The 10,318-nt window shown below is 32.7% G+C and overlaps 2 protein-coding genes across 6 annotated transcripts in view; one reads left to right on the top strand and one right to left on the bottom strand.

The window, feature by feature from the left end:
- The window catches only part of LOC127873780 (uncharacterized), a 33,664-nt gene extending 24,277 nt beyond the window's left edge, over positions 1–9,387 (bottom strand). Inside the window, exons 1-2 of one of the 2 annotated variants that reach the window (XM_052417760.1) lie at positions 9,234–9,324; positions 1,528–1,570 (exon numbers count right to left, since the gene is read on the bottom strand). The gene's annotated coding sequence lies outside the window, so the exon portion shown is untranslated. Of the gene's footprint in view, positions 1–1,527; positions 1,571–9,233 lie in introns of both variants that reach the window. The other variant, XM_052417759.1, reaches the window with a different exon arrangement.
- Positions 42–6,051, top strand: LOC127873782 (uncharacterized). Of its 4 annotated transcripts, none has more exons than XM_052417763.1 (9): positions 42–227; positions 345–692; positions 1,173–1,262; positions 1,516–1,617; positions 3,347–3,463; positions 3,651–3,755; positions 3,994–4,203; positions 4,419–4,446; positions 4,812–6,051. In XM_052417763.1, exons 1-9 carry the CDS (start codon positions 182–184, stop codon positions 4,897–4,899), a joined length of 1,134 nt encoding a protein of 377 aa, XP_052273723.1. In that variant the 5' UTR covers positions 42–181; the 3' UTR covers positions 4,900–6,051. The 4 variants fall into 4 exon arrangements, with proteins under 4 accessions (XP_052273723.1, XP_052273725.1, XP_052273726.1 ...); XM_052417766.1 differs by having other exon boundaries at positions 47–227; positions 345–535; positions 4,809–6,051; XM_052417762.1 differs by having other exon boundaries at positions 48–227; positions 4,809–6,051.
- Positions 9,388–10,318: the final 931 nt, after the last annotated feature.

The following is a 10,318-nucleotide window of genomic DNA, read 5'->3' on the forward strand; positions in this document are numbered from 1 at the left end:
CGATTGATAGACTTTGTTCAGTGAACGGGAAAAAAAGTCCGCTAACAAGTCCGTCACGTGCTTTGCAATGATTCTGAAGAACTGTAATGTAATTCATATGGGAGAATTAAGTGGTTTATTGTATAGATGCAAACAGTTCTAAAAGCTTTTTAAATTTCTAAACAAAAACCCTTCTGTGACAATGTGGAATTTTTGGGTTTTAATTTGTTTAACTTCGGTTGCAAGAAGTAAGTATTTGTATTGTGTAGACAATTTGTATTGTCTAGACCATTTGTATTATGTATACACTTGTATAACAGGCGCTCTATTAATAGGTAATCAAATTATGTACGCCGTATTTTTAGTGACACCGCTTCCACATATTGCCATCAATGTTTTGACGGGATCCATACTAAATATAACATGTACTTTCCATGAGACATCAACAGGGAACATACTGTTTTATAAACTAAATGGAAACACTACAGAAGCAAGATTGAAGATCGAAAACGACGTGGGCCAGTGTTCGTTAACGTCGGGATTGTCGCCAAAAGAAGTAAATTGTTCGTGCTTGGATACAAATAGTGTAGTGTGCAATATTTCTGGTGACAAAAACGTCCAAGATAATTACACGTGGAAATGTGCAACATTCACGAAAAATCACAATCATCCTTTCTACAGCAACGTAGCTGTCGTTCAAAAAGACGGACAAAGTAGTATTACTCCTTTTGTTTTGCATGTTCACTATATGATAAACATTTAAATTCATACTCACTTAGCATCACTTGCGTCCGCTCAGAATTTTTACTGACAGACGACTAAAATGGCTCTACAAGAGCTAGACTTTAGCGATATAAATGAAAGCGAAATCGGATAATATTTTCAAAGGGGTGTTCAAATTTTCAAATTTCAATCGTTAAGTTGACACTATGTGTTTTTCTTGACATAAAAGCTTTAACAAAACAACAATACCTATTAACACAATGCAACTGTTTATTAATAGATCAGAAATCCCAATGCCTCAGCTAAAAGCTTGTAAATAAATACGACACTATCAAAAAAGTGGATTTTTTTGCTAGCAAAAACCACAAAACGGATGCACATATTGTACTGGTGGTTTGATTTCGTTTTTAAATATAAGTTTTCCAATGAAATGCAGCAGGTTTAAACCATATTGAATAATTATTATTCAGTAAGCAGAAGCAGTACATATGCAACATTAAAAGATACGATGAGCACATGGAGAACATATGAGGTCACAGAAATATTGGATGACAAACAGGGTAATTGTTATTTCTGTGTTTCAATCATGTTATGTTTCACCAATGTCTTTTCTTTAATCAAGATAAATATATTGTGCTTATTTTTCATACTCATTTCTAAATTGCATTATCAATATGTTTTGTTTTTTTCGTATATGAACGCAATTACATATAGCGTCACTTTGATTTTGCGAAAAAAAGTTTGTTCTCACTGTGTTTTGCCAACGTATAATTATTCCTATGGAGGAAATTGTAAATTTAAAATTGTTTCCAGATCAAAACATACCGTCCACGGTGTTAGCTTCTACTTCAAGTGTATCATACAGCATCTCGGAAACAGAAGGTGAAACAACATGGATGTTTGATTCAAACACAGGTGAGATCATGTATACAATTAACGCCATCTCATGCTTTACATATTAATTCAAGAGTTCTAAAGTTATTATATTAAATCAAACTAAAAATACTAAATGTCGGAGATATCATATAAAAGGAGCACAATATAAGCATTTTTGTATTATTAACACACCGATTAAAATGTAAACAAATACAATACCTAATGTGCATTAAATATTGTGGCTTTATATGTCAATTCAGAAATATCCTCACCATTTTGAAATATGTATATTTCTCAAATTTAGGTGCAAGATAACAACTGCATTTAATAACTGCAGTAAGGGAGTGGTAGTGTCGTTATGCGTTGTATCTGTCAGTTTGCAAGTGTGTTAATACACCATGTTGAAAGAATATTTACATGCTATTTACAGTTGTTCTTCTCGCTATCAAGACAATACAGACAACCCGACTTACGTAACCGTCAAATGACCGATCATTTAATTTATATATTTTTAAACCATATTATCTAAACATTAAATTCCCGTTCCCGGAAGCATGCTAGTTTTGTTGGTGGTCTTCGACATGTGGGGTTTCTATGGGTAGCCCGGCTGCCCAAACCCACAAACAGCGACAGTAACAGAAAAATGAAGCTATAAGCTAAACTACGTCAAACTTTCCTGCGTTTAGCAGGAAAATTATATTGTAGTGCAGAGATAAACTCCTGATCTACACAATTTGCAGCTTCATGCTTTACTGGACCTCATCATAATCGAAATACACACACACTTATCAGAATTTAGTTCCTCATTTGTTTCCAATAAGTATAAATTAATGTAGTCTTACGAGCGCTCATTTGAAACTAGCCATGTGTTCTAGATAGCGATTCGAAATGCCACCCTCTTGGATATATTTAAAACGCTAAATACAAAGGCAACACGCAATTAAGTATATGATTTATATACATTTGTGTCCGGAACAGTAGTTTACCTTATGAAAAAAGTAATTAATTAAGTGATAAATCGAGAACATAATAATAAAGTATCGTTCTAAAAATTAGTATCGCCTTTGTGAAAGATGCACACCAGAATTGATTTATGGTGGTATGATTGGAAATCAGGAACAGTACTTTCCGGACGTTCGTTAATTCGGACATTTCAATATAAACATTAATTAATCGAAAATGATTTCGTTCCCATCCTTCATGGTTTTAGATCGTTTACATAATCTTCTTTCAATACATTATGAATAACGATCTTCATCTTTAATTAAGACGTTTGCTACATCGACATCTGTAAATCATTTATTGTTTAAATTTTATCTGATATTAGAACACTATGTATTTTCAAATTGAAGTTTTTGATTTTAAGCAAAGTATAAGGTTGGCTTTCAAATGCTTTCCTTTGACAGGTCATTCGCTGTAAAATTGTTTAAATAATGAATTCCTGTTTTGTATTTTAGTGTTCTTTTGTATAGGAAATGTGTAAATTGACTTAAAAAGGAAACTAGCAACTTAAAAAGAACTTATCTCTTAAACAATTAAACTAATGGGGAGGCTCTTGTCTCAGCCTTAGGAAAGATTAAAGCATTTTATCGCAGATTAAAGATGTCGAACCAATCTCCAGTTTCGTACAGATTCCGTTAAAGGTGTTATTCACTGCAATCGTTATAAATAAAAACATGTTGTACCAACTATTGAAGTTTTTCACAAAATGTTATTCATTTATTTTGATATAATACGGTACACTTTAATTTGCAAATGTGACATATAGGAGTCGCTTCACATACGACAGGCTTTCGCTTTGATATAACACAGAATAAACCAAACGACACGTTGGAAGCGTTAGAAAACAGATCAGTCACAACGGCATCTAAGAAATTCTTTCATGGTAAGATAATTCAGTAGAATATGTTATATTATTTTTTTGTTCGAAATGTAGAACAATCTTTCTATTTTCAATTAATTATTATAAACAAATAAATCACAGTGTAGAAGAAATTTCCATACAACAAATACAAAATAACTCGGTTTACTTATATAACTATGCTTTTAATATTGTTCTAATATATTTTCAGACAGTTTCTATCCCAACGTTATAATTTCAAGCGCTTCTGTTGTGTTGATTATTCTCACGGCTACATTGTTTACGTGCGTCTACAGAAAATACCGTACACACTCAGGTTGGATTCAGCTTTCTACATGTTAAACAAGAATGTCTTTAAATAACGAGTTTCATATCTGCATTTAATCACGTGAATGCCTTGGTGTAAACTACAATACCCATAGCTTAATTATAATAATTTAATATTGATGTTAGTAGTATAGTAAAAATAATCAATATGGATATGAGTTATAATTGAATGTCGAATGATATTCATAAGACAAACACGTATTTTGTTAGTTTTCGTGACTTTGTAGATGACCATGATGTTAGTTACTTGACTTCTCCGGAAGACGCAAATGTGCTTACAAGACAGCGCTTATCAAGTGACCATTACGATCGCATCCCATCGATTGCAATGTCCTCCATTGTCGAATGTAATTTACCGAACGAGTCAGAATGTGAACAAACCAGTGTGAAATATTTTGAAGTAATCTCAGATACGTCAGTCTCAGATGTTCTATCTGGTGAGGGCAAGAAATATTAATTTAATACAACCAAAGCTGATAGTTACCCCTATGTTAATTATTGGTGAAAGTTAACATGAACGATAATAAAAACACGTAGTTTAAAAGTATTGTATACAATACATAGGTGTTCAATTTTTAGTTATTGGAGCATACTGGTTCAAATTAAAATACTCTATGAAATAGATAATAAAAATATTTAAATAACATTTCAGACAAAACAGATGGGTCCAAAGCACAGACGTATGTATTCGTTTATGTTTGGAACATGTATTATTGCGATTCCCAAATGCATGATCTTTGAAATTAAAGAAAACAATCATAAATGTCTCCATCGTTTAAAAGGATTCAAACAAACGCGGTATCTTACGAAATAAGCAAAAGTTAAAGATGACAACTAATAACCTTAATGTGAAGGAAATGCGTACAATACTATTCATACCTATATACATTGTAAACGAAAAAAAATAGTTCGATGGATTTCCAATTAAAAATTGATAAGTAGATCTGTCAATCCAACTTATGCATGTATGTACTTCCGATATGCAAATTTAGCCTATAGGCTGTATGTATGAGGTTGCATAAATAAACATCTTTTTTCAAAGAAGCACCGAGCGGGGTTGTTACGAGGACCTTCTCCAAGGAAGAACGGATGAGAAATACGGGAAAAGGGAGAGCAAGTCGAACACGATTTAGCTACTTAGTATATTCAGTTCTGACGCATGTTGTATACACAAAAACACTTCACAACGTTATTGTTGCAATAATGAGTTGGTGTGTAACAATTGTGGTAAAAATGTACCCCCAATTCGGGGCTCGAACCAACTATTATGGCGAATGCCCAAACCAGTCTTGTTTCAAATAACGGTTCTTATAAACGAATATTCAACTCTGTGATTCTTAATTGAAATCGCATATTTTTCATATTGAAAATATCAATTGTAGACCTAAGTTGTTTAATATAACGAACATCTAGTTTGTCCGATATTTGTAATTTGTTATGCCTCTAATTCGTTAAAATTAAAAAAATAAACACTCCCCATTTTTAATGATTATAATACGACTTGTTTTCGTTATTGAAATCTTCTTTATTGTTCAAGCAATCATAAACTTGCCTTTTATAGAATAGCATCAATTGAAAAGAATAGTGTATTTTATGATACTGTTTTAATACTCTGCTTTCACTTTAGTATTTGTAGTATATGAATTGGACCACTCGTGTCTTGTTTTGAAATCCATCATTACAAATACAGAGACGAGTCATTTATAGATAACTCGATTGATATGAATTTCTTATCGTGTTTTAAACAGTTATGCACAGTGAATAAAACATTCTGTGTGCATGATACCTAGATAAAACTGATCGTACTTTGACCTTTAAGTACATGTGAAGTACATTCTGTCATTCAAAATGTGCATTTAATGCGATTTATTTATGGATATGCACGTGCCTTTTCCCTAGTGGCTGAGAGTCAATGTGGACTTACCATCGTCTAAGATTCGTCTTCGAAGTACAATATTGTACTGGTTCAATTGTCTAATTGCCTAGTTGTCACTTGGTTTTATGTTATTCATGCTATAATCATATATTAAAAGCAAACATGCAATAATCTATAAATCAATGAATGGAGCATAACTAATTTCAAGACTTAGGCGATGTTGATGATAAACACACTTTAACCATTTTCAAAGTCCAATAAACCATATTTAACAACGGTATTTCCATTTTATAAATATAGTCCTTTTATTTAATGTTCTTTTACAATATTTTGGTAGAAACATACATGTTATATACGTTAACAAAACCCGATTTGTTGTTGCAAGAATGTTAATAAATATTTCCATGAACATGTCGTGCGTTTTTTTATGTACCACACACGCTGTTGGAACGGATCGGAAGCCTTTTCAATAATACAACTTTCATGTACATCTTATCAGTAGATCATGCACGGTTTTCAGGAGGAAAAAAGTCATTTGCTTATTCGGATAAATAACACATTCATGAATTCTCCGTCGTTTTAAAACGAAATTGTTTAAGATTGAATACAATACATGAGCTGCATATATACTGTATTAAATAGGACTAAAACTAGACAGTCTGCGCTTTTTGATGTTGTTTTAAAATATGTGTGCAAATTTGTATACAAATCCTACACTATACGCCAACATTAAAGGCAACACAAAAAAAAACAGAATTCGTACGTTATATTATTGATTTTTTTAATTTATTTTAAGAATGAGAAAATATGTTTTCAGAACATACCTACCATGTTTACACTTTAATGTGACCAACATATGTAATGTTGTGTTTTCAGAATTGCTTAACAAATCACTTCTATATTAAAAAATAGTGGCATGATAGCCTCTTGTACTATGTACTGTTGTGAAATACTAATTTGAGCAATATTGAATCTGTTACATTAACTGTGTTTCTTGTATACCTAATGATAAAATATGACATTTCTGCAGTGAAATAACAGCAGTGAACATAAGCAAATTGTTATTTTCACCGGTGAAATTTAAATAAATTCGGGACTGCTTTTTTCTATTTTTAGATTATCATATCAAGATTTACTTCAAGACTTATATATTATGATCACGAGTGAATAAAAAACGATATTCAATCGAATCCAACAAATTTTCTTTTTATTTTATGCTTTTTTTTTCACCGTTTAGGCCACAACTTTTTTTTTTATTGGTTTACAAAAATTATTTTGAAAATGGTCCATCGGGCGGTCGAAAAAAAAACAAAAAAAAAACATCATTGGAAAATTTAGTTAATACTAATAACACCAGAACAAAGACATCATATCTTTTATAACCTTAACACAGAGACGAAACATCAAAATATGCAATGAAAGCCATCTATATCTTCAAATGAAATGAGTCACCTAAAAGCACCTTTTGTAACATCAGGATATTTTAAACACTCCATTAAATAACATGCGTTCTTCTCCCATTAAAACGAAAAACTGCGCTTCATTTCCGTAATTCGATGCGCACCATTACGCAATGCGATGCCCGTTGCATAAATCTCATATAAGATAAACTACTCATACACAAAGTATGTGTTTGCTCTTATTCGACTTATGACATCGTCCATGCAAAAAATCGAGGTAGATCGATCCCCGCGTCGTCGCGGTAATGTTTGTTAAAGTTGTTGTTGTCATGAAAACTCGTTGATTTACAACGCAAAACGTCTTAATTGAACTGACGCGAATTAATACAATCATATTTGTCAACTTGGCTTTTGCTTTATTTTGATAATTTAATCCGAAGTTTAATGTTAGCAAGTGTTTTTACTGGAATTGTAAACAAGGAGCCAGTTAAAGTCTTCCGAAAATGTGCAGTCTGTGTGAATTGACAGTTTGACGTCATCAAAGGAAAGCCGCTTGCTGTCTCAATCAATAAAGCGACAAATTTCGCGCTGGCAAAATTGGCTTCCTTTGTCTAGCAATCAACATGCCGAACCAATCGTGCGTTTGTTTCTCAATTGCAATCCTCCAATTTAATAATAGCACGTGCATAGCTCCGCCTTCGAATCTTTTGCAGAGAACGGAGGCGGAGTTTAACGGTTAATTGAGCTAGTATTTTACGCAAGTTGAGTTCCGATTTGCCGAAATTACTCGGCCCTAAGCATTAAAACGACAAATACATTTATCAATGATTTTCCGAGATATACCGATTTGTTCCGATTTCCAAACTTTCTGTACAGTTCCTATAAACTATGGCGGACGTGTTAACAAAATTCCTAAGCACATATATCGTAAATAATGGCAGTGTTTTATTGGATTATTTATACTAATTATCAAATTGCACGGTAATACTTTTTTATCTACTATAATATCGGGTTTGTTTAATATAATAAACATGCTAAACAATATAGTTGCGTCACAGACTCGGAAATAAATTTTGATGCGGTCGACATTTTACTGACGCTGATTTTCCTATTGTCTGTAAATAAATAAATTTTGAGAAGTGCCCATAAAAGGACTGGTACATACTGTGTCGCATTGAAAAATATCCCGATCTCCTAAATATATGTGAACCAATCGTTGATTGTACTTACTTGATTTTATTCGCAACCGTTCTCAAACCGGATCGTTTTTTTTCTCGTTTCGCTCGTTTTTCAGTGCGGTCGGGAATAAAATATATATAAAAAAAGACGATTTTCCGATTTTATTTTTTTTCCCATTTTCCAAAAATTAGGGTCGGCGGTTTTGTAAACCAAGAAATATAAAAGTCGTGGCCTTATTTACATTGTTTAACCGTATAATTTCGCTGGTATTATGACGTCATTTTGTGTATGAAATGTATTGAGGCACGCCACGGGAGAAAGGGTAACTTTTCAGCGAAAGAGAAACAGCTGTTAATTATTTTCTTGAAAAGGGGGCATACAAGAAACAGAAAATGTGTTCATGTCAGTGTAAGATCGTTAGTTATTTCACGAGTGATCATAAAAAATAGTTTCACGAGTGGCGCATTTCACTCGTTGCTGCGCCACTCGTGAAAATGTATTTTCTATGATCACTCGTGAAATAACTAACGATCTTACACTAACATGAACAAATATCCTCTATTTGTTTGCTTTTCAGTGAAAAAAACTGATTTGAGCAATATTGTATCTGTAACATTAACTGTGTTTGTTTGCCTTTCAGTTAATATATTACATAACGTATCTCTTTCAATTGGAATTGCGATTAAAACAAAATCAATTTTTCCATTAATTATATTGCATCGTTTACAACATTTAAATAAAAAACAAAACAAAAAATACACGAATCTATATTATTTAATGGCGTCAGAATGCTCTTTAAAGTGACATTCCTTGATTTTGTGTTTTGATCATAAATATAAATTAGGATGTTGAATGAATTTGAATAGGAGGGGATGTGAATGAACTTTCGTTTTTAATCGTATTGTAAAACGAAACAAATTTAATTGCTCTCCATGAGTAACATATGTATCATTATGACGGCGAATACATTAATGCTATTAACAAATGAAATTAAGCATACAAAACACATTACCGTTTTAATAATTTCCGTTTTAGTTGTATGACTTCGTAGGGTTGAACTTTCCAACAAACCTTATGATCGGTAGTGCCCTTATATCACTAAAACTGTACGAGGCTGTACCTGTATAGAAAGATAATATGCAAAATGTTCATGCGCGTGGTTATGATCAAAGTTCTATTAATATACCAAGATAAGTGTTATCGAGATATCCCGATAATTCGCCCGGCCTCCGAGATTTCCCTGACGTAATCGGTCACGTGATATCGACAATTTTATATCGATGTCGGCTCACTCTGGATCAGCAGACGATTTATTTCATAAATCAATCTCTGGGTTAATGGTCGCCATCTTTCGAACTACTTTAAAAAGTACAACAACAACAATAACAGTAGAAGACAAGTTTAATTGCGAAAAGTTGAAAAATTGAGTACATGTGTCACGGTTGTTGAGTGAAATAGTGTTGTTTTCAACTGTGTATGAAGCATGTGAACTTGTAGTGAAATAACCGAATTGTTGGTGGAAATGGAATTTAGAAATATATCTAATAATTCATCATCGTGTAGAATTATCATCTGACAGCATCATTTCTGTGGAACCTTGCACTATTCAAAATACAAGTGTTTCATAGATATGGTGCTTTTGACATAGTTCACTAACCATCAAGACTGAAATGATTCATGCACACAGGTAAAGTAAATAATTGAATTTGTGCAGAATGTTTATTTTTTACAAATTATTATTTAATTTGACCAATTTATTTTAGATTGATTGCACTGAAACTCAAAGTCTAAAGCTTAGTAAGACACTTAAGCCAGTTTTCTGAGAAGAAACAATACTTGTTCAGAGTAAAGCAGGCTCATGCGGCCTCTGGTTTATTTATTTGGTCTCGGCCTTTAACCTGGGTCGCTTTGATTTCAGGTGTTTAGCCCCCATATCAACAAGGCTCTTGACCCTATATGTAGTTATTCATATTGTTTAAAGATTTTGAGAACCCTCACTCGGTGCCAGTTGGGATAAAACAGGGACCTTCTTATAGCTAGATGAATGCATCAAATATGCCAGCAACACTTTATAATCAATAACTTTATAATTGATGA

Source organism: Dreissena polymorpha, chromosome 3 (assembly GCF_020536995.1).
Source record: "Dreissena polymorpha isolate Duluth1 chromosome 3, UMN_Dpol_1.0, whole genome shotgun sequence".
NCBI lineage: Eukaryota > Metazoa > Mollusca > Bivalvia > Myida > Dreissenidae > Dreissena > Dreissena polymorpha.